Genomic DNA, 25,509 nt, shown 5'->3' with positions numbered 1-25,509 from the left:
CGTCCGAAGGTGACGGCAGATCGTACAGTACGAACGAGAGTGTTTAACAAGCAAAACGAAAAAAGCCACTTGTTCGTTAATTATCGTTAATTATCTCGAGCTAGAAAAAATTGAAGAAATAAACGAGATTCGGCCGTATCGTAATCGACAAGGCGCGAATATCTCTCCATAGAATTCGAATATATTATCGAATATTCAAATGAGAAGCAGAGTGCGTTTTATTTATCTTCGACGAAAGTAAAAAGTATTGATTAATAAAAGAAATCGTTACCAGAAGACCAGTGAGAAGAACCAGGCAAATCAAGGCAACGGAGGAGACCACGACGACCGCTATCGCGTTCCCGGAATCTGGACCCTTTTCCTGTACCAGAAGAAATCTGTGTATCTGAAAAGAGTGGGTCAATCGGCGGAGCACGTTAACTAAATTGTATTATGGGCATCGGTTAATTATCTACAATGTGATGCTCGACACTGAACTCAAATTTTGTTCACTTTCGTCCAAGAAGACGAGTATTGTGTGTATTTATACAAGTAGAAATAAAATTACGCCGTTCAAATATAAGATCACAAAGTTCAGAATCGTTTTTCTGAGAAAACATTAAGATTTTGACTCTGTATAAATCATCAACGACAGATATATGCAAATACACGTTGTAAATTTTTATCGACAGATTTCTTACGGCAGATAGAAACTTACGGTAATCGGGAACTTGATGTGGTCCCGCGAATCCTCGTACAAACTGGGCAACATTTTCGTCATAGTGCTGTCGAACTTGCCAGCTTCGTCGACGACGTAAATCAAGATGGTCATCATGGGCATGTCGGACGACGATGGCGTAGTATTCGGTGGCTCCTGACACGGATTTTGATGGAAAATAATTTGTTTGTCGGATACTGGCCTGTAACGGGAGACGACGAAGATACTATCTGTTAAACGTTAAACATATATCGGCAACGTCGAGAGGAAATTATAACGTGTATTAACCTCAAAGCAACGCACGGTTCCGGAAACTCTCGGCTACGTGCCGCTGGTTATCGTGAGATTTACTTTAGACCCACGATACTGCGAGTTTCTTTATAAATAAATTTACTCTATATCGAGATACCGATGAAAATCGACTAGGTCAGGTACTTTCTATGCTCCGAGTCTCCCTTATTCGACAAATTTATCTACTTCACGTGCACTCGATTCGTTGCTTCGTGATTCGATTCGTAACTCTTCCTTGCGATAATAAAAAATTGACAAATTTATTCGACAGCGGGAGAGCTCTTTACTTATCGAATAAATAACGAGGAAGAAATTTCAACACTCACTTTTCCATGCCGGACGTCAAAATGTTCGCCAGGGTGTGCCTCAATTTGTCCACTTGTGGGCACACGTCGAACCAGGTGCCTTCCACGTCGATTCGAACTAGCGACGTAATCTCCTCCTGGTCTGGTAACACTGTGGTGTCGTGCGCCGTGACCGACGGTATGTCGGAAACGGTTGCTGGGCTCGTGCTACTCGAAACCGGGGTCCTTGGCTCGAGACCGATCGGGACAAAGGGGCTGGAAGTAGCCACTCGCGTGGCATCTGTCGTGTAAACGTTCGGTATCGACGTGAATTCCACGGGGGACTCGGTAACGTTCGCCATGAAATAGGAATCCTTGGAATCCTTTGAAATCGTCTGTTCCGTTCTAATCGTGGTCGTCGCGACATTCTCTTCGCTCGTGGAGCTCCAAGAATCCGTCACGTCTATCGTTTTCTCAACTTCGTCCAGGCTGGTCGAGCTGCTGCTGTCAGTTTCCTCGTCGACGAAACTCGGCCGAGTCGTAAACTCGTCCTTAGACTGTATCGTTTGGCTCGGTATCGACGTAGGAACGATCGTCCGGTCCGTCATTGGATTACTCGTGGCAGGAATTTCAGTCTCGCTGATCGACGATATATTCTCCGTGGTCGATTCGTTGCTCACCGTCGTGGTGCCTTCGTTGGGCGTATTTTTTGCGAGTAAATCCTTAACCGTGGGCACGACGGAAGTTTCGTTTGGTAAATCGCGACCCTTGGATGGTTCCTCGGTAGCGTTCCGCCAGAGGAAAGTGGTCGAGTCGGACAGGCCAACGAACTCGAATTCGACGCTGGTAGTGGTAGGTACGAAAGTTTCCTCGGGGCTGAGAGTGCCACTTACACCGGAAGGGATTTCGTTGGTTCCGTTAGCGTCCGAGACAGTTGGTGGTTCGGTGACGTTCCCTACGGAAGTTTCTTCGATGGTGGTCGTGGGCAAGACGGTGGCACTGTCAGTTGCTACTTTGACGGTGCTCGTGTCCGTGGGTGAAGTGGGGTATATCGGCAACCTCTCGTCAGAAAAATTCCCTTTGATCAGTGGATACTCGGTGGAGAGCTCGGTGGCGTTGAGCGTGGATCGTATCAGCAGAGAACCAGCTACGTTCGTCTGCACGTCCGCGTTCGAGAGCATTCCGAGGTCCGTTTGCGGTTCGACGGGTTCCGTTGTTAAAGGTGTGGGCGTTGTCCGAACCGTAATCTCCTGCAAGGAGGCCTCGTAGGTCCGTTTATCGCCATTCTCGGGCTTCACACTGACTTCCGTTATCCCGTTTCCAGTCACATCGACGTTCCCCATCCCAGAGGTCTCGCGGCTCTCAGCCCACCGAGAAACGTCATTTCCCGCGCTCGTCGATTTTTCTCCGCTCTCGTCGATGCCCTTCTGTTCGCTTGATTTCTCCACCACGGTCCGATTCGTCGGTTTAGTTTCCTCTAATCTAACCAAAGGCGCGGTCGTTATTTGAACGGACGGGCGTACCTCCGTGCTCGAGATGGTCGATGATTCGTTGCTTACTTTCTCGTAATAGTTCGGCTTAAACTGCTGGATGCTATTCTCCAAGACGTCCGAACCTTCGGTTACGACGAACTTTTCTTCCGACTGTCCCTTGCCGATCGTGTTCTCCAAAGCAGACGCTTCTTCCGTGGTGACGTCCGGCTGGTTACTGGCGTTACGGAGCGACTCTTTGGGCGATTTCGTGTAAGGATAGGGTTTCTGTTCCACGAACCTGTCAGTGGCGTTCTTCTTCGCAACGATCGTTCTCTTCGAACTTGCAGACTCGAACGCTATAGTTCTTCCTCTGGGAACCGGACTGGAAATTCCTTGAACCGTGGAAGATTCTTCGCTCGTCCTTTCGGTGGTAAGCCGCGCCAATTTCTCCTGATTTTTTTCCTCTATTTCCTGCTGTTTCTCGTGACTGGTCTCGTTAGCGTTCGCAGAATCGCGCAAAAAGTCCTTGTCCCGATTCGACGTTCGATTTAATTCGTTGGCAAGGCCAGCGTCCTTTGACGTCGAGTTTTGGGATTGTCGATCGATAAACCGCTGGATCACGGGCTGAGTCACGTTCCCGACGACCTCCACCTCCTCTTTCGGATGCCGCGACTCGTGAGTCACCGGAATCTCCTCGGTGATAAAATTTGTCGCGTTTTCGAGAGACGTCCATTTGTCAGCCGAGTCGGTCTCCACGCTCTTCTCCGTCGAGATTTTCGAACGGTGGCTGTAGTTGACGTACGTGTCATTGATCAACGAGACGGACACGTCTTCCTCTTTTCTCTCGTCGGCCTCCTTCAAGTCCGGGACTTCCGAGTTCTTCACCGGACCCTCCGCCTTTTTCTTCCTCTGCTGAAACTCTCCGAGGAAACGAACTTTTTCCGGAGCTGACTCGTTCTCAGGGTTAAACGTTTCTGATTTTAGCCCGGAATCCGTGCTCGCCTCCTTCGAGGAACTCGCCGCTTCTTCCTTCGTGTCTGTCACGCGTTCCTCTTTCAGCTCCAAGCCATCTTCCGAGGATTTCTTAGTTTCTCTTGGTTCCTGCCTCGAGGTATCGTTGGAGCGTTCAACGAGCTCGGTTTTGTTCTTCGTCTCGTCGACTTTCGATTCCTCTAGCGCTGGTTTCGCGGTTACCGTGGTCAAATCGTTGGTTCTGGATAGCCTGTAAGCGTCCTCGGATATCGTTTTCGTGCTAGAACTCTTCCCAGAAGTTCCATAGACGATTTCCTCGAGCTTGGATCCGCTGTTGGCTGAATCTACGGTCGATAATCTGTCCACTTGATCGCGCGACCTGATTCCTTGCAACTCGGTATCCTCGTCGATCGACATTGGCACTTTCTCCTTGTCCACCGTTTTGGCATCTTTTACGAGCTTATCGTCTACCGTTTCGAAACCTCTTTTAGTCGAGTTGTACGAGCCGACGGCTTCGTTTTTCGTCTCTGCTAAGAGAAACTCCGACTCGTCTCTCGATGGTATTTTGTTTAAGATCGTCTTGTTCTGTTCGAATATCGATGTTTCCGATACGTCGGGGGTGAGAAGCTTCTCCGAACTCGACGGTGGGTCTTTCGTCGCGTCCACGGCGACCGTGCTGAAGAGTAGCAGGAAAACACCTGAAACACACATCGGTTAATATCGGACGATCAATTTTAAATTGTTTGGAAATTGTCGAGAATGTTTGTAACTTTAAAATGTGTAGATCGCATTGTAAAATTGAAGACATTGATTTAGACAGCGTTAGGTATCGAGGTTACAAACGAAATGATATCAAAGTAAAAAGAGAATTACACCAGATCAAATATTCTGCCACTGCATCGTCTATCGAGATTTCCAAATATTCGCGTAAATTATTTTGTTATTAACCAATGCCAGTGGTATTTGATTTTCATATTTGTGTTATCTACAGCAATTACGTAAATCAAACTAGTAGCGTGCTGCAGTGTATACGTACGCATATGAGTGACTGTGATTACAATCACGCTTATGGTTACTGTAGTTGAATTAAACGGGATAAACAGGAATTACAGTAAAATAATAACAAACTGAATGGAACTGGAAGATAAGAGGTTGCGCGTAAATTTCGCGTAAACCTTCGCTTAAACTGTCTTAAATCTTCACAGCAGACATGTTTAAGCGATTAGTAACGTCGCTAAGTATTCTTCAACAAAATGTGTTAAATGGTTCGGACGTGTCTGCAAGGTATATCGAAATTTACGCCAACATTATACGTAAATTATATTATCTTCTTTCTTAAACGAAATACCGTTTGTTACGATAAAGATCAGATGTTTTAATAACAATATCAGCAACAGAATGAGAATGCGTACTTTTAGCTTGTTCGCAGTTATTCATGACGTTACTGTTACCTTATTTTTAGATTTACGAACATTTGAAAAATTGCTGGAAAGAACGTTCCACGCAGTCAAACGTTTAACGGAATTAAATTATTTTTTAAGGAGAACTATGAACGAAGGCACTGCCACGAGTTCGTTTCAAGAGCGACTGGATTCTACAACCGATAATTCTAGTTAAGTATACGTGGAGTTAATTGCTATGAAATTATCGACCGTTAAGGGTTAATCGCTACTTTATCTTGAATCCAGTAAACGAGGGGCTGATTGTTGAATCGGTGAACCGTGAACAGTGTCGCGGACGATCGACGTATCAGCGATGAACACGTGCAAACGCCGAGCCAGGCGATGGATATTGACAACGGTGACTGGTTCTCACAGTGAGTTGAAATAAAAATGACCGTGGAGAGCGTGGACGAAGCTCTTAATGGATCTAAAAACCGGTTGGCCGGGAATTGCTCAGCCAGCCATCGAGAAACGATTCATGAACCTCTATGATGTAGTTTGCCGCGCATTCTACGCTACGACGGATGGAAAAATGTGTATGCAACGCGGTGTGTATGTTCGCGTGCCTCTGAATGTTAAACAGACCACGGGATTATGCAGAAGATTTAAGTATGCGCACCTGACCTCTACCGATGTGTACAGGTTACGTGAAAATGTGTACATGGGCGGGTACGATTACGAGGTTTCTGTCGCGGGTTTCAATCGTGTTCGATGGCGTTCTTTCAGCATCCATTTCAGCAAGACGATCGAGTGTTGCGCAGTTATAGTTGTAGAAGTAATTCTGTCGATTCTGCGAATTCCAGCTTGAAACTTGCTTCTAACAGAGGAGCGAATAACGAATGAAGTGTGAAATGGCAATGAAACTAGGAAATGTTGAGGCATATTCTACGGTAGTTGGTTGGTTCGATGCTTTGGAAACTCGTGATTAACAAGCAATGAGACGGAATAAAGTAAAGTAAATTAGAAGTTACTCGCACACAGATAATTCTATTCCAATTATACGCACAACACTGGTGAATTATTTATCTCGCGATTGGATTAAATCGCTCTTGACAATTAGAAATTAGAATATTTGGAAATTAGAAATGTTGCTTTTGTCAGTGAACGTTCTTCGAAACGGTCCAAAAATCGTTCTAACGTAAGCATCGAACCACGCGCTTTCTAATTCTTTAAATGATTCGATTCTCGTTTTGCATTCTTCGCGGAGTCATCAGTTCGGAACGGATCATCCGGTAATAATACGGATTCGGCTGGAAACGCCGAAAGGAAACTTTCGATTTCGATTTGTATACAATGAACGGATATAGGAGACTTTCGATTTCGACACCATTATTTCTTTTTCACGTCGATCCCGCGATCAACTTATTAATCGGTGATTACGTTCGTGTAACTTTCCCTCATACGTACGTATAATCTCCTATTGATAGCCAGCTACGTTTTCAAAAATTGCTCGTTTCAATCTTTGAGAACGCGATATGAACTCACCGGGCACCCGGAGGAAAGTTGAACGACGTGGCTTGGTTCGAGCGCAACGGTAAATTCGTATTGTCAAGGCAAGTGTTACGGTTTCAGCCTGCAGTCCGGCACGGCATGGCGATTCTAACAGTACTTGATGGCCGAGCAGCGTGGTTCGTGCAGTCGCCCTCGATTGCCAGCCTTTACGCGATGCAACAGGATGCATTCGAGCGATTCGATTCTCGGTCCAACGGAAACGCGGATCGTGCAGTTACGCGCGCGTGAAAGTTATGACGAAATCCTTGCTGCGCGACCATTTATTTCTCAATCGTGACAGATACGCTCTCGCGGAGCTCCGTAGAAAGCGCTAGATTAAGAAAAATCACCGAGGTTAATGAAATCTTGATATTGCAAGAGAATCGTTTCCGACAGAACGAGTACGTGCTTAGCTGTCGTTCGATCGCATAGAAATAACAATCTCAAATTGGTAATACTGATAAATTACCTGTGCAGCCTGTGTACGTTTCTGTTCGCCTATATTCTATCGCACTGCACATGAATCAGATTTCGTACAGCGTGTCGATGATTTTTAGTATCAGAACTATCGACAAATGTAGCGTAAAACTTATATTAAAAGATATTAAGATGGCAGGTAATTGGAAACGTACGTAATGCAAGTACACGTTATGCGTTTAGCGGTTAATGAATTACGCAAATCAACCGATCGATTCAGCCTTGTTACGTATCCTTACCTGTGCATACTCTTAACACGAGTGGCACTCTTCTTCTTCCAGTCATCTCCACCGTTCGTTAGACCTCCTCGCGGAATCTGCAACGAAAATTACAGTTCGATTTACACCTACTCGCAAACGACGTTTTACCTTCTGTATTATTTATTCTAGCAATTGGAGGATAGCGTGCTACCCGTTACATACTCATATTCGATAACGCGTCGAGTGAGAAGCTGAGAAGCGTTTAAAATCCTACATTGAAATCTTACTGAATGTTACTTAATGATAGGAAACGATCCAAGTGGAAACGTTGTAACGCGAAGAACGATTAAATTCTTCGTTCGCTTCTGCTCAAAATGCCTCGCAGTTTATAGTTTCGCTGATAGCTATCCAATCAATGGTAACGAAGATGAACGCTTTGTGGTTTCTCGTACCGGTAGCTCTGTGGTTTCCGGCAAAAGTGGCGCGATTTCAATCTCGCAGAATGCTTACTGCAACAAATTGAATTCTAAACGTTCTATAGAAACAAAATGATTCGTGCGAATGACTAGCGAATGCGTGCTCTACAGCATTCGGTAACGATCGATAAGAGCGATTCGCGGGATAAAGCGTGAAGTAAAATCTGACAGACCCAAAATCAGCAGCGATGCAAATTTTCGTCACGATTTCCATGAAAATCGTCGGGGAAAAAAGAAGAGAATAGTTGCAGTGGAATGCAATGTCGGAAGTAAAATTCGAGCGGAGCTTCTATCTCGTGTCTCGTTCATTCAAGTTCCAAAGCTTCTATAGTCGAATCTTCTCTAATTTGACGTCGGAATTGGAATAACTAGACGTCGTCGTATTCGTTACACAAATCCGATGTCCCTCCGATTATCGATTTATAAATCGTCGTGTCCGTGTCACTGCCACTCATCGTCATTGACCAAATGATTGCCAGACCCTCCTACCGACGGCGCGTGCGGCCGCTCCGATCTGATCACGCCGTCACTTTCTACTTACACGCTATCGTTTCCGACGCTCGTACTGCATTTTCCTTTGCAAAGATTCATTTTTAAGCGCTGCACATGCTGAGGCGGTAACCGTAATACAACCGGGCAGTGACTGATTTCACCTAAAAAAATAAGTAGAAAATATGGAATACAATTTTTCTACGGCGCTTCGTTTCTGAAAAGGTCCGGTTTGGAAATTTGTCAAGTATACTTCAACTTGGCTAGATGCCGGCTAGGTAAGAAGAAACGATCAGCAACAGTTTAATTACGAACCTTTTAAATTGATTCTTCCCGATAATGAAGCATTTTACGAAAAGATGTTATTCTACGTTTTCGACTTATTTTCAAACGTAGTTTAACACGAGATTGACAAAATTTCAGTATACTTGTCAAATATTCAAAGTCGATTTCCTCGAAAACGAAGTCCCTGCCTGATCGTCCTACGATAACGGCATCGCCTCGCGTGCAAAGAAATCTACGCTATTCCTTTGCCTCGATATATTTTTTATGAATAAAATGACAGTTACAGTTATAGCTTAGGGACATACCTCACAGACGAAAATGTTCGTACGATTTCGGCGATCTATTGTCCCTTTGAAGATAAAGCTCGAGCGAAATGTGGGAGGAAAAAGAGAAGGAACGCGGATACGTGTGACCTGGTTCGCGACACGATTCACCTCGCTGGCTTTAATCTATATACAGTTGAAGAACCAGCTGGAATGTTTTATAGAAGCATCTGGCGATCGTGCGATGAGTTTCCGCCCGATTTCGACTTTACATTCTGGCGCATAAACCTTGGTAAAAGAAATTTTAGTTAAAGCCTTATACTTGGCAACGTTAGTGGATTAGAGATCGAATTCGAGCAGATCTGAGAATATTTCGTGGTATCTCGAACGGAGGTAGAGTTTCGAAGCGACGCTGATTAGGCAGGAAATGCGAAATCATTCGGAGAAACGTCGTGAAAATTGTCCGCTTCCTACGTTTGATTTTATTTATTCGCCGTATGTTTCGAAGGCAGCAAGACCGTTCGCGACATAAGTCTCGACTTTCTTTTTCTTCCTAGTTCGTTCTAGCACTTGACACTAGGTACTCGTCTCAACACCGGAGCTTGTTTTAATTCTGGACGCGGTCATTTTGACTTTCCTTCGTTTTTTTTCCCCCTCATTATTTTCCTACCTTTAGTCCTAAGACTTTTATGACTTCAATGACTTTCTCATATTTCCGTTGGGATGCAGTATACGCTGCTGTGTTTACTGCAAATATTAAGCAAAATTTCTCGATTACAAGCGAACGATATATGCGATAAGACTACGTAAGCGTAAATTTCCAGCTTCGTTTCTGTAACGTCGTATGAAAAACGCCTGTCTGAAGTACGGTTAATTGGCATTACAAGACACATGCATACTACCGTACGTGAATGAAGCGGCACACACGTGGACGTGTACTATACACGAGCAATCCAGTTTCTTTGCCCTCGCCGACCCGTATCTGTCCTCCCACACACGAGATCGTTACTAATTAAGAATTCGTGAATTCAGCCATGCCACGACGACCAACAATAAAGGACATTGTGTGAATTTAAAAGAAAAAAATGATGTCAGTCTGAAAAGCTAATTATATTCGATTGCGGTTAGCTACTTAAGGCTATAGGCGATTTTGTCGCAAATAAATATCCCACCAAATACGACTACGCATACACGCGTATCAAATTGTAAAATGTCGTTTCTTGAAATATATAGGTATAGTACTTTAATCTCGATATTTTACACCTATAGTTTGCACCTGACACGACATTCCGCTGAATTGTGATAGATAAGGTTGGCTATCGAGATCATAGGGTTTATGACACGGACGCCAAACTAGGCTATTTTCGAGGAAAACGTTAATCAATACTTTACAGAAGACTGTTCGAGCCAGATGTCAGGGGCCTAGAAATGGCTTTATGGTCGCGGAGTGTCAGCATTTCTAGGTACTAGATGAACGGCTGGGCTGGTCTTGGCGTTTGCACCCTCGGTAACGATGGACGTGTCATAAACCCTTGAAACCGCGCACCAGTTCGTAAACACGAAAGCCGTTTCTCCTTCGACCTAGTCACTCCATTCACTTGCGCTACCATCTTACTAAATTTTCAGTCGTTCTAAGGATCTAAGGATCTAGTCAAACGTGAATCGTTAATTTCTGGTAGATTTGTTCTTTGACGTGGATAGTAATTTGTTGGTAATAGAAAATTTAGAAAATAGCATCGACCAGTCAAGTTCAGACATGGAAGAAACGACATTTCATATGCAGATCTTTCCTTGAGACGAAAGATCGTCTAAACTATGAATTATTTTCAAACTAAACGATTTTGAACATTTTCTGGGACAATGAATGATTCTCGATGCAAATAGTTAAACAACGAGTACACGATGGAATGCAATTAAGAATCGGTTAATTAGAGTACATTTACAGACAGTGAACGCAATGGGAGCACGTGTATACGTCGATACGGTGTATGTGTTGAAAGCTTTCGCACCGTCGTCCGTATCGTTTATACCTGATGACACGATACTAAATGGAATGTGAACCATTCGACGTTTCGTCATTCGACATTTGTCACACTCTCCTTTTTCTTTTCCCTTTTCCTTGTTTCATTGGATTCTGCGTTTCTTTTGCCGCTCTGCGGGGACAATCAAGTTTTACCAAGTGTCAGGAATGCTACGAATTCCTGATATTTGAACGTTTCCACTAACATCGAGAGGTTCTTATAAGATTTAACTTTGTAAGATTTCCATCTTTTCAGTGTGTCTAGGTATATAATAGCGTTAATTCTTGAATCCTTTCGTTTCCAAAATTACAGCAAAATAAAAGTTCCTGGTGTTTTCTACCATATTTTGTAGCAGGGAATGATTCATACGCACACAAGCTACATCCTCAATGTACCTCGTAGGAATCATTTAGACGGTCGTTCAAAGGAGGTCGACCTCGAGATATGTCAATTAAATTAATACAAGTTAGACCGGCCGGGGAACGAGCTCTCATTTCGTGCGACGTTCTCTCGTACGAAGAATTTTATTTGCCTTCTTGATCTGACAAACAAGATCACTTTTCATTTGGACACATTTCTTCATTACGCTACGCGACGTATATTTCACAATTTGTGACCCGTGTATCTCGGCGCTCGTTCCACTCTTAAATTGGTTGATTATGCTACGCCTAAGTAACGCAGACGCCAAATTTATTTGTTATTTTATGCTCATCTCATTTCATTTCATTTGAAGAGCATACGAAAGCCAGACCCGATTAATTTATGATACGGGTATAAAACGAAACGAAAGCAGCAGGATTGCTAATAAAGCACGATTACCTTTTATTCCTCTTTTTTTTTTTTTTTTTTTAATGCATTGAAAATACTCGCTACCTGCTACGGTATATCTTTTTATCGTTTTCGTTTGAAATTCAAACTCTCGTTACGTTATTACGTTATTATATTATATCTTCATAATTAAAATTTTATTATACATTGGTTGCACACTTGCTACGTTAACAGATAAAATCTTCTCGCTATATGGAACACTTCATTATGTAAATTAGAAACGCTCTTCGTATTTTATGTCTCAGCAAGTATCCCCTGATTCAGTATCTTTTAATTTTCCTCTTAACGGTGTTTTCCTTCGTAGATGGATGTTACAAGCTCTTCGAGCGCAGTTATTAATAAAGATATATCGATAAACATTATCGTTAATGAAAATATTCCCCGCATTATGGAAACGTGGAAACAAAAGCTCGAGAGGAAATAATGTTCTCGTATCGTCTCTTATTTTAGTCGAACGATTACGTTTTTCGTGGAAGTTTAGAAAGTGCATTGTTTGTAACACGACTCATATTTTCGACGAAGATACAGCATTCGGTGTTCCCGGCCAACTTTTTTCATTTCGGCCAGCTGTAGTTGCACAACAGTCGTCATTGTATCGGATAACTGTTCAATCGGCGTGCTTGTGAGAACTCTCGACTTAGAAGCAGCGCATTAAAAGCTGCCTTTTCCGCCTCCGCCCTTTCACTTTCGCGCTCTTTGTCCCCGCCGATTGGATTGCTCTTCTCACGATGATAGAAAAAACCATTGCATTCTGAGCCTGCCATTCACTGCCGGAGAATTGGGCCACAGTGGCATTTATTTCGCAGCCTCTTTACGAGAAGTGCGAGCCTAGTTTCGTGTGTGTCTCTTGTTCTCTAATTTGAAATCTAACGAAACTTATCTCTCTTATTTTACAACTCGTTTCATTTACGAAGAAGCTTCTTAATTATGCACGAAACGCAACACCTGTTATTAATAAATTCTACACGTTATTTATTCCAGAATACCAGCGGCCGTATTGAATTGAAATACAACGACGTTGAAAACGTTTTGCAAGGAATTGCAATGTCTGTTTAACATTTTTTTTTTTTTTTCTCTTTTAATTATTTTTCCCAATTTGTTCGCAGCGATTCGTTTTCCATTTATACAAAACGTTTCTATTTATATCCGTGAAACTGCAACGCACGGGATATAAAGCAAGTGGTTCGCGTGATTAAAAGAGAGAAATATATCGGTTTTCAATTAGCTCGAAAAATATTGTTCGTAATACGCACGGCGTGTCTGTTTTTCTTCATTCTGCATCGAACGGGATATCCACGCAGCGAATAGAATTTTTCCACGGTCGGGCTGAATTTCATCGCCAGATCACAAAATTCAGCAGCTCGAACCGATAAATTAACCGAATGCATTTTGAGTAGACATGGAATAATAAACAAATGGAGAATTTCCAATCGATATGAATTCGACTCTGACGAGTGTATCGTGTCGTATCACGCAGAAATGGAATTCAATGCAATTGAAACAGAGCGCCGTTCCTTCGAATAAATTCGACGATGATAATTAAATCACGATGTGATCAAGGGGGCTTATTAACCGAGATACCGATCGCGATCCACAGAAATTAATAGCGAACGAACAAAAGAATTCTCTACGCGAAACGTATGGTCTATTGAAGGAAATAAGAAAGTAGCATGCACGAACGATATTATTATTATTATTAGCTATACTTCGGTATAATTGTTGAACACGGCTATCAAAATCAGGGTACAGTTATCCGAAACAGCGAATCACGCGTGTACAATAACGTCTCGTGAAACACGTGTCACCGTGATCGCATCTCGTCCCCCTTTTAACTCTACTTAATTATACGCCTTTCTTACTGTCGCGATACAAGATAATACTGCAACGTTGAGCCACTATTTTCTAATCATTCTTCCACGAGAATTTATCGAATAAGCAAATTTCAGCTCCCATGTTTTACAAATAATAGTGTTCGTTGTTCGAAACGCGCGGAAGAAACCATAATAGTCTGCGTGTGAAACTTTGATAGCGCGATTAAATAATTTTTATGAAATCCAATCAATTCAAACTGAATCTTATAGTTTTACTTTTAATTCCGAGTACTTGTATAAATAAAGCAATCCAGGTACAGGATAATGTTAATTAATTTCAGTTACACGTTTCTCTAGAATATCGCAACGCTTCGCGAATCTGAAACGGTGTACGATAACATAGAAGGCAATTAAATAACAAATGACGGACGATGACCACCACGCTAGCACGAATAAGGATGAACAACAGTTACGAGTTCGTTCTCTACAGGTTTACGAGAAAGAAGTGCACGGTAGAACGGAGCGCAATTCAATTCGTTACAAAGCGACGCGAGCTTTATTTGCCGTGAAACGTTTCCAATTTGTCGCTGATAAATTTGTTTTATAGTACTTATGGTAAAGTGCGTGGCCATTTCATCGCGCTTTATTCTCCCTGCGGAACACGTTCCCGCGTTTTCACTTAATTAAATTTATCCATCGATGCCGCCTTAAAAAAAAAGAAGAGAAAAGGAAAACAACGTGCCAATTCCATTTCGTTGTCTCGGCAAACGATACGAACGCGTCAGAGATATCTGTTTTATTCGCCGTTCTATTTCATATTATCTATTCAATGTGCGGAAGTTTCGGAACGCGGAGCCAGACGATCGATAAAACCATTGTAAAAAAAAATTGTTATAAAATCAGAACGAAATTAGTAGCTCGCGTGATTCTAGCACCAGCTATCGGATTAATGGCCGTGATGCTATTTTTTGATCCGTACTTTTCCGCAGAAAGTTTCTCGTTCTAATAAACCGGTTTACTTCGATCTCCTTTGAATATGCACAACTCTCTCCGATACACTCTTTTCATTCAGCTTTAATAGACAATAAACTTAGTCATAGACTATAGGAAGCAGGGGAGAAACAAATTCGAATAATCTCAATTCCCAGCCATTCCTCTTTCCAAACCCGTGACGAATCCCTTGAAAAGTCTGAACCAGAGTTTCAACGTAACACGTACAACACATATTTCTTTCATTCGTGTATCGACAGGTATGGAATAGCCTGAAACGATCGCATTTTGTCACGGATATTCCGAGGCGAGAGAAACGCGGTACTCTCTCTCTGAAATGCATCCATGATGCACGAGGCAAAGCACATTCATAGCCAAGATGGCGTGTCGATACGTACGACACGTCGATCGATGGGTTTCTCGTCGAAAACACTGTGTACCTTACATTTTTCCTTATCTCATTCAACTTTTATACGCCTGTATCGCTAATCTTTTTCCCTTCGACTCGAGTTTCGCTATTCTTTCCGTTCTGTTTACGACCTTCCTTCTCCGCTCTCTGCGCCTTCGTTTTTATCTATCCCCGTTCTATTTGTTTCCCTCTTTTTCTTTATTTTCTCTCAATTTTTATAATTCCACTTTCTTGACGAATTCTACTTTCTTGCTCGTGTCGATATCGCTCGCAGTACCTGCTTTGCATAATAATTACTTTACACGCGTTTCTCCTCGTCCTTGTTTACTTTTTCTTGGCAGATCTCATTCACGGTTAGACGTATTTTCTTATATTTTTAATTCAATGGATCGAGTTGTATAACATCTTCGCGACACTTTCATCCTTTTTTTTTCGTTTATAGCTATAATATTTTACCAAATGTCCTACTGGACAAACTGTAAAATTTAAATAAATAAATAAATAAAATTATCATTCGTTCGTTCCACGCTCGTCTCGTTTTTCAATGTTTTCTAAAAAGTATTCGCGTCGTTTAATTATTCATTCGCGTCTGTTGTTTCGGCTTCCTCTATGCCCGCTCACTCATCTTTGTAAGCAATTTTTATATCTTCCAAAAGTTCAGCTCTTTCAAAGAAACGCGCCCCTCCTTTGCCTTTCGCGCGGTAAATATTTTCTCTTGCATTCTATCCACCTTTAGCCCCATCTTTCGTCCCCCTCCGTTGCTTCTTTTTCATCTTCCAGCTTCATGCCCCGTCTCTTTTTTATCGTTTATTGCAACAGTGTTTCATCTACGTACGAATCATTAATATTTATGTCTCCGATATTTAGACTCTTCTTTTTCCCGTTTTCTTTGTTACGTGACCAACGAGGTACGATAGCTGTACTATAGACGCTAGTCATCCAGACTTGTGCAGGTATTTTCCGACCATTGTAACTCAGGTCGCCCATGTCTAGCGCAATAAATCGACTACGAAGCTGACGCGTCACTCGAAAATGTACGAAACCCCGGAAATCCGACTCTCGACCATTTTTTGGCGTCCAAGTGTCGCGCCTAGCCTGCCTAGAGGTCTAGATTCGGCCAGGCACGCGATAGCGCATGCAGAATGTCCTGGAGATGGCCGGCATCTTCGTCAGTTTCTCTTTTCCACATTTCCATGAATCCGAGGACGAGAGAGGAAAATTTGCTTCGAAAGGAACGCGCTCTCGAATCTACCGCGATTCCACGCTCTAACGTAAATCTAATTACGATCCGAGTCTAGTTCTAAGTCTAACTTTAAACCTAACTACGTAAAATCTAAAGTTAATTACGTAAGTAGTTAATAAGCACCTTTAGGAATAAACTTTAGCTCCGGCACGGACACTCGGACCGACCTTTTAAAAAACTTTCTTCCTCAATGCTGTCGTTTCCTGTCCAAGTTCCTATATCCCAGGATAAACCCTTCGAATGGATCGCGCCGAAATAAGAGACACAATGTTACTACGGTGCGTAACACTCCGATTGCGTTTACATAACGTTCTTTAGATAATAAATCGATTGTATTATAATTTCATGATACTATTTCATTTCCTATCTTAAATCAGAAATGGTTGACGAACGTCGATATACAATAGGCGTATGCATATTTAATTTTCCAGGTAGCTTTGTCCAGCTAGCGACTGAAATTCTCGGTATACATAGTTGGAAGGGTTGGTTTGTGAAGTGACCCGTAACGTCACAGCTTGGTGAATGTGAAATTCTTAGCTACAGAGTGACGGTGTGTTAAGGGCGTGGTGTCACATTCTCCCCGAATCTCTAAAATTTCACTTCCATTCTTCTACCTTCACTTTCGCTATCTTCTCTTCTCATCGCGATTCTCCCTTACTCCTCCACTTCCTCGTGTTCCTCGTTATTCCACTCTACTTCGCCTTTCTTCTTCGTACTCTTCTTCTTCGTTTTCTTCTCTTTCGAGTTGCAGCTTGCTCTGTTCGTTCTGTCGTGTTCCGTCATCTTTCTACTCTCTTTCTGTCCATCTCTCTCTCTTATATTTGCTTGCACGCGGTGTAGAGCCGCGTTACTCGACTTCCTCAATTTGCATGCTAATAGAGGCGCAGGCGAATCGCGGATAATTAAAGGCCCATTGTTGCATGTCGCGGAGCAAGCTCGCGCAACCGTGTAAATTTTCCTGCATTCCGTCAGCACACTTTCGCCCTAATCCCTCGCCATCGCCAAACCATCCGACGTTCGTAGATGTTCCATGATTCGTTCGATCAACGTCGAATCACTCGCGCGCGTCCCATTAACGATTTGGTTGTTCATAACAATACGAAATACGCGAGAGAAGACGACCGATGTATCTTTCGTATATCGCGTAGCTGGCTCGGTCAAATACAACGTGCGTGTTCCATAAAAAATCAGCTTGTAGAAATCGGCATCGTTGTATCACGCTATGCCTACTGAAGCTACCTGCAACGCTGATAAAACGTCCAGATAAAATTCTTAATGGCCGCGGCTTAACACTCCGGAAGCCTCCAACAGCAGTACGTACTTGCACGGACCCAGGGCGTAAAAACCAACGACTCTTTATCCTCTATAAAACGGGAAAATGTCGAGAAAAAGGGAAGAAATTTTACTGTTTGCTACGACGAAGTTATCTCGTTGTGTCCAATACCTCGTATCCAGTTACGTAAAACACTACATGCGCAGCTTGCTAATACGAACTTTTCTGCCCTAGAACATAAAGAGTAAAAAGGAAGGAAACTTTCTTTCTTCTCTCTCATCCAACCGAGTTATTTTCCCTCCTTCCTATGTACCCACTCCGTGTCATAAAAGCAGTCATCGTCGGTTCGTTTATTCTTTTACAACTTTTTACAACTTTGTCGCGGTAATAGCCGAGCACTCGAACGAGACGATAAAAAATATCGGAGATCGTAAATTCGGAAGGCACCTTGCGCTACCTTAGCCTAGTCGCTAAAGGTGCATGATGGAAGATCAACGGCTCGTGACCACCTGTTCCACAATGGTGTTCCATTGTTGTGTTCGTGGCAGGCCAGAAGTCGCAGTTGTTGGCTGGTATGGTGTTTCGCCGGATACGGGATGCGGCTACATGCTCCACTAACTTTTCCGACGTCTTTTACCATCGCGGCCTTTTCAAATACCGATACTCACCCAAGGGCTATTTACACGGAGATAAAAACCATAAGCGTTGCTTTGGCTACTCTCGCGACTTATTGTGGTATGCGATTATTGTAACATGGTGTTTCATTTTATGACCACACAGATAATTAGATTTCCTCGTACAATTTCGTTAAGGAACTTTGTACGTCGTCCCAGTTTCCTTTAACCTTTTCTAACAGTATTTATGTATCGTATAAATGACGACGATACGTTTTTAACCGAATAAATATGATCGCGTTATCAACGTGTTTCAGGTGTCGGAGCTCGTAACAAAAGTTGAATAAACCGATCTTATGCGAGTAAAACCTTGATTCAATATTAATTATAACAGACCGGATGAAAGCGGTAATGGAATCTTTATGAAAATTTAATTAATTGATTTTGTGCGAGATGGGTATTAAATTGAATGAATATTAATTAGATAGCTAGTCAACTGGAAAGCGCTACGTGCTAACCGAAAGCAATTAACGAGAAGAAGAATAGATCGACGTTAATTATTTTGAAAAAATAATAATACCGATAGATCGACATTGAAATATTTGACCAATCGGGTAAATCCGACAGAGATGGGCAGCTAAGAGAAGCAAACCTACGTATATAATTTCGAGAATATCCACTAGACGCGCGATGTGTCGACGTTACTCTATTACAATGAACGCGAACAAGCGTTTTATCTAACTTTGCTGAGAGTTGCTATTTTAATATCTGGTAAGCTAATTCTTTTTACGTGATTTATAAGAAAACGACTAAATTTCCTATTTGAGTAAACATTAACTATTCCTATAAGTATTACGTTATAAATATTAGCTATTCTCATAAGGACTCTAATAACACATAATTATGCCACATAGTAAAATATAGCGGTATATAATTATGTTATATAATCTGCTGAAAGACGAATTTCTACCAGTAGTTATCCCATCAGTCTTCTAGACCTATTCGCTTCCGCGCTATCGGTGGCAGCTATCATCTTTCTCATACGAAAGTCCGCTTTCTCGAGATAATGATATTCGAAGAGGAAAAGGCAATCCTGTCGCGACACAATTCTAGTCGAACGCCGACGAAAAGGGTTGCTCGAGCCTCGAGACGCGATCCAATTACGACGCGGAACAATAGGCGAAGAAATTGGTCTGAAATTTTGATGCGTTCCTGTACCCTTCTCGTCCGGTGAGACAGACCGGAAGAATCGACAAAGGCTACCGTTTAAAAATTGCAAGAGCTGCGAGACTACTGGCTGGCACAATACGTTATTGTGAAGGGCGATCGGAGAGAAGAAGCCGAACAGCGGTAAAGTTCAGGGAAACCATAGCTACTCGGCCAGCGAAACGAAGGCAATCGAGTGCACAGCCCAACCAGCTCCGACTTCCGACTTCCACTTCCTATATAAATTATTGTGAGAGCGCTTCTAAGGGCCCTCGCTTTCAACGGAATTTGCGAACTCGAGATCGCTTTACTTTGATTCTCTTTTCACGTTTACAATTCGCCGTTCGCGTGAATTTTCGTCCGGTGCATAGATCGGACGATTTTGCGAAAGTTCAGGTCTATGATCGAACTGCGAATGGCATGCAAATGCAGTGGGTGTAGAAAATATTTGTACGGTCTTCAGGAAGGAATAAATTTTCTTTTTTAATTCGGCTGAAGGATACGAATGTTTTTGAGAAGTTGGGAAGATTAGTTTACTAGGTGAGGTGGGTGAAAAGAATTTTGGAAAAGTTGCGGGTGATCGAAATCGCGAAGAAGAAAGTAACTAAATCATGGTTGTAAGTAAATCAATAATGAAAATGAGAATGAATCGGCTTGAAAATCCAAGGACGATAAATGGGAAATCCCTAATGTGAAAGAAATACTTGTTCGTCTATGATTGTACAATTAGGGAATAAAAGATTTAATCGATCGCAGCTTAAGTCGCGTGTAATCGATCGTCCTTGTTACTACAAGAACAGGCTTCACAATGCTTCGAAATAAAAGCCGAACTAAGCGACCGACAAAAATAGTTGATTAATGGATTCTTGTTACATGGATTCGTTGTGATGTAATTGGTCGCGTCATCGCGATGGAAAACCGACTATACACATCATTTTGGGCATGCATTTTCTTCCTCACGCATCTATTATGTAACTTGTTATAACGTAAGAGAAAGCGTTTGTTCTAATTTGATTAAATCGAATTGTCTTAACACGATTAGCGCGGCTTTATCGACCATACATCGACTCTCTATGGCAGCTCAAATGTTACAGCTTCTTTGCTCACACTCGTCTAAAATTAACTGAAATACGTCACGTTAAACAGTAAGACAGAATCGCAAGATCTCAAAAGAATTTATCGATCGCGGGACATAAATGAACGTTTGAAGAATTTTAGAAATTCTGTACAGTTTGTAGTAAAATTCTTAAATAAAATTCTTTCAAGTACCGAAATATTAAACGACTAGTTTTTGAAGAAGGATCATCAAGATCTCTTTGAATATATACAATTATCCATTATAATATTATAAATGTGATTCACGTCCGATGAATTATGAAATAGTATTGTCGACAAAATTATTTTCATTCATCGAGAATTCCCCTAGAGATTGAAACTTGTATCTACAGATTTATCGTTAATCTAGCCTATAAATTACTCTAACTCGTCAGTGAATGGATGTGTGTTAGCGGTGCGTGTAATTATTATATTGAAATGTACACTCATCTACTACTAATTAGTAACTATACATCAATGAAAGATTAAAACCCGATACTAAAGTTTATCCATCTAACATTCCTACATAATACTTCTGTGTTCCATCTTCCTTTTCGCAGAATTATTATATAAAATTGAGTCTTCTTTTACGGAAAAAATTACCAGACAGATGGAAGCTCGTTGGTTTGATCTTTTTATCCAAAAGGTTAATAAGAAGAAAGCGAGATCCGAACATCGATATGTTTAGCGTCGTTAACATCGTATGGATTTAAGGGAGTTTCCAATATTAGCGGGAAAACGTCGATGAAGGAATCACTCAAACGTTCTTTTTCACGAGATGACGTAGATGTTTCGTGGAAAAAGGATATTTCATCTCCCTTATTCCGGTCTGGAACGCGAAGGGGAAGTTCTTCTCGACAAGTTCTCTTTTCGAACGCGTGTAATTGACGCCGTTTCACGGAAGAAGTTCGAAAAGTGGCTGGAAAAGCAACGATCGTTCGACCAAAGGAACACCCATCGATTTTCCATTATGTTTGCTCTTTTCACCGGAAACACGTTCTCCGATGGTGGAAAACTACGCGCTATTTTCTCGGTAGTTTGGCCCGGCGATCCTGCAGTTAGTTACATCACCGAAGAACCGATGTAACGGCGGCTTTATTCACTGAAACGTCCAACTTGATCTCTTTCTATTTACCCATCAGTGGGCTCTTTCAATTGCACGAAAAATTCCATACTTTTTCGCTGCCGATTCTCGGTATCAATTGCAATCAAAGATATCGACCGAAACGGCAAGAACTGGTTAGGGTTATCGATGTATTAAACGACTGGTCCATTTGACTTGGTGAATGCAGCCATTTAATGCTCCGGCATTTGCCCTTTTTTGCTTGGAAATTGGACGGGTCTTTCGAAAAAGTGGCTTTGACGGAGAGCACTTATTTAATTATATTTGAAATTGTTTTAATTCTTTCCAATTAAAATTAAAAATCTTTTTTTTTTTTGGAAAGAATAATTTCTAAAGGCGAACGAAAAAATGTTGTTCGATAGCAACGTGTAGATGCTGCAATGAATGGAGAAGGCGATAGATATTGGGAAGAGAGTAACAAAAAGGTATGTAAAATTTGTGAAGAAAATGAAGAAACATGGCACATTCGACGAACGAATGCAAAGTAACGAGAAGACTAGGTAAAGACGAAGGAGTAATATGAGGAAGAGGAGATGGGTTAAAATGGACGTTAAAAACAAAGATAATAAGGGGAAGGAGAAAATAAACGAATAAAAGAATAGAATAGTAAGAAGAAATATCCCGAGAAGGGAGTCATTATTTTAAATCAATAAAAAACAAAAAGCTGTAATTATAAATTGTAATTATACGTTCGATTTGAGATAATATCCAATAATTTACGGGGCAAAGTGTAATTAACTGTTTAATTTATGTGCTTTGGTAGGTTCGCGTGTGAGCAAATAATGATACCGGACGATCATTATACGAAATTCAATTCCCCGTGTTTAAAACGCGCCACAGCAATTAACCATTAAACATGTTATCACGATACGACAAAAGCAAATTAATTATTAAAAATGCAGAAAGATGACACGCGTCAAGCTCTTAATTAAATGAAGCGGCATTTTCCCAGATACTCGATGCCCTACATTTAGCGAGGACATCGACTTCCATCAAATTCTCATCAAACTGATCAAATTTTCCTCAGAAGCATTGAAGCTTCCCTACTGCATAATAATAATAACAACGATATTAATAAATCGACTTTATCGTGCGCAAAGAGAATCATCGGCAAACGAACAGGTGAAATTAAAAGGAAATAGGACGCGAGGACGAAATTCGCTTCTAAAACCTGCCCTAAATACATTGCTTGACATTTTCATTGGCCGATAGCTTTTGTTGCGAACAATATTTTGTTACGACATATATATATATATAAATATATACAATGTGGTAAGATGATAAATAGCGAAGAATGTATATGGCAAGATGTCATCATTGGTAATCCCCGTATACATTTGTATCCACCTAACAACGCAGACTTTGGACTTACAGAAGCGACACTAAGAAAAATAAATTTCATATACGTATATTCGTGTATTCACATATATTACTATCACATATATTGTCCAGGATTATTACGATATTATAAAACAACGTCGAAGAAACAGTACATTTCTTCATACGAAATGAAATCCGAATATTTTATTTCAACAGTGTCTTTAGAAAGTGCGGCTGTAAAAAGAAGAAAGGTACTAACGCAGGGCAAGTAAACTGGCTGAAAATATGCCGCATGAGATTATGCAGAAATGCTCCGTATACAATTTCGTATAAAACGTCGACGGAGGAGAGCGACTATAAAATTCTAGATTTATCGTCAACCGGTCGAGCGAGACGAAAAATTTGTTCCCAATATTTGAAAACATCGCGTTAACATTTTTCTATACAAATTTTAGATCAATTACACGCGAAAAATATAAGTAGACATCCTCATCGGGATGTGTCGATCGATGGAAACGCGAACGTTTCAATATCTCGAAACAAAGGAAAATTGGCTCGTACCATTTTTAAAATAAACGGTCCATTCTTTACTCACTTTCAGATGGCCCGAATATTTGCATCAATTAAGACGGCTATCGTGATCACGTTGATAAAATTTGAAGCCAATCTGTGAATGTATATCGGATCAGAATCGACGTTGCCGCGAACAAATCCGTGCTCATCTTCGAATTGTCCCGTTATTTAAACCTAAGCAGTGCGTTGTTGTGAGTGTTGCGCTGGTGGCTCCAGTTCGAAATCGTTTCGAGCCATTATTCCATGAAGAGCGTTGCATCAGAGAAACATGCGTGGCTATGAATACGAATATCTGCCGCGGGTGCAACTGTCACTGTCCAATTATCCAATGACGAACCACGGCCTTGTCGCGCCTTTTCGAACAATGACGTCCTATTACGCTGTTTTAGTTTGTTTGTCGTGGAACGACGACGTTTCGTTTTGCCCCGCCCGTTTGCTCGCTCCCTGTCAAAGTCGTCAACGATCCAAAACTGCGAGTTCACGGTACGAAAATTCGCAAGAGATTCACATTGGACTGATTCCTGTACGCCAACTCGGCAGATCGATTCGATCGAGAAGCGAGAACGGTAAACGATGTCAGCGATAGAAGCAAAGATTTCCAATTAAATCAAAAGACGTATTTTTGTTAAGAGACGGCTTACTCGGGACTTACCGCTTTAATAAATTCAGAGGGACAATAAAATACAGATTGATCTGTAACGAATTAAATATCCCATTTTCGACAATTTTTGTTCATCGATTTTCTATAAAACGCGAACCGAGCCATCTGCTATACCTTCGAAATCAACTTCTCTTACGTCCCGATCGATCCCAACGTTCCCAACGTACGAAAATCATTCACGGTCGTTTTGTTAAGGTTTCTTCCCTCGCGATTCATAATCTCGTCACTTTCGCTCCTTCTTGAACGCACGTACACTCGCAAACGTTACGTTATACCGTTCGAGGGTCCGGGAACGCATTGTGTCAGAAGAAGCCTGTGAGATTACGTCGCGCGGGGCCAATTGCAAAACGGCGCGATCCGCTCGCCGAGAATTATTCATACGGTGGTCGTGTGGTTATTGTTGTCTGGGAGCGGGCCAGGTAACGAGGCGCGAGTCCGTGGAAATCGTTCCGCGAATATTTCCACGGCTACCAGAATCGTCTGATTAATCGCAACGCGTAATCGTCCCGTAGATTTGTCACGGCTGATAAATCTTGCTAATTATAGGCCGGCGCGTTTCGCGCCAGCTAACCTCTGGCAAGAAACTGTTCCGACTGTTTTCGACCGGTGCGCTAATTAACGGAACAAGCTAATTACGCGGAAATTATAATCGATCGGACCGCTAGTGTAACCTGCCGATTCAGCTTGCAACGATTCGGTTGGGTCACGAAAGGGTTGATGCAAGTGATTTAGTGACGCTTGCGTCTGTCTGTAATCACGTCGGATAGAGAATTAACGGCGTTACGTTACGAGAAGAATTCACAAGTTGATATTATTATACTTTATACAATCGATATATGGTATACGTTATACGATCAAGAGTTTATAACTCGCATTTATATCCCCGGTGACTAATGTATCGACAAACGTGTCTCAGAACGTGGATAGTCCTTCTGGGGTTTTGAACGTCTTTGCCACTTAAAGTTGACAAAGTAGTGGTGTAGGTCAACGTGGAGACTAGGCCCAGAGGGAAAATTAAACCCGTATCACGAAGTAGCGTGTCACGAGTTTACAACGCGTCTACTGGTATCCAGTGTGCGGATACTGCAGCTCGCTTGCTCAATAACTTACCAACTAATATTTTATGTTTGATATTTTTCATGCGCCAAAAGATACTAACAAATGCAACGAATCAAAAAATGACATTTAAATATTATTAGGACGTGATTGGTTCGTTTTCTTCTTTACACAGTCACCGACACAAGATTGAAAAGCATGAATCATGCATTATGTGAAGCAGCGCATCCATTATGTAGACAATGCGAAGTGTCTGCTTTAACTTGCTGCCGGATTTTAATTTTATTTATCAGTTACGGCCTACACGGAACCTAACATTTTTACATTTATTTTTTTTTTCCTTTTACAAACGCGTTAATTTAAAAAGTAAAAGTAAAAAGTAAAGTATCTGCTCACGATTCGTATCTTTCGTTCAATTGTTTGTCCAGAGTGGCAGAGTACTTTTAT

The 25,509-nt window shown here is 41.7% G+C and overlaps 1 protein-coding gene across 5 annotated transcripts in view; it reads right to left on the bottom strand.

The window, feature by feature from the left end:
• Positions 1 to 25,509, bottom strand: part of LOC122574404 (mucin-17) — a 50,776-nt gene that overhangs the window by 10,293 nt on the left and 14,974 nt on the right. For 2 of the 5 annotated variants that reach the window (XM_043741965.1, XM_043741964.1), the window contains exons 3-6: positions 7,366 to 7,442; positions 1,315 to 4,414; positions 698 to 899; positions 272 to 385 (exon numbers count right to left, since the gene is read on the bottom strand). In XM_043741965.1, the coding sequence (XP_043597900.1) occupies positions 272 to 385; positions 698 to 899; positions 1,315 to 4,414; positions 7,366 to 7,411 (3,462 nt within the window). In that variant the 5' untranslated portion in view covers positions 7,412 to 7,442. Of the gene's footprint in view, positions 1 to 271; positions 386 to 697; positions 900 to 1,314; positions 4,415 to 7,365; positions 7,443 to 7,613; positions 7,836 to 7,975; positions 8,272 to 8,343; positions 8,456 to 25,509 lie in introns of those variants that run through there. The other 3 variants (XM_043741969.1, XM_043741968.1, XM_043741970.1) reach the window with 3 other exon arrangements.

This window comes from Bombus pyrosoma, linkage group LG13 (genome assembly GCF_014825855.1).
Source record: "Bombus pyrosoma isolate SC7728 linkage group LG13, ASM1482585v1, whole genome shotgun sequence".
NCBI lineage: Eukaryota > Metazoa > Arthropoda > Insecta > Hymenoptera > Apidae > Bombus > Bombus pyrosoma.
The sequence above is the reverse complement of the archived record's forward strand: the minus strand, read 5'-3'. Positions and strand labels throughout refer to the sequence as shown.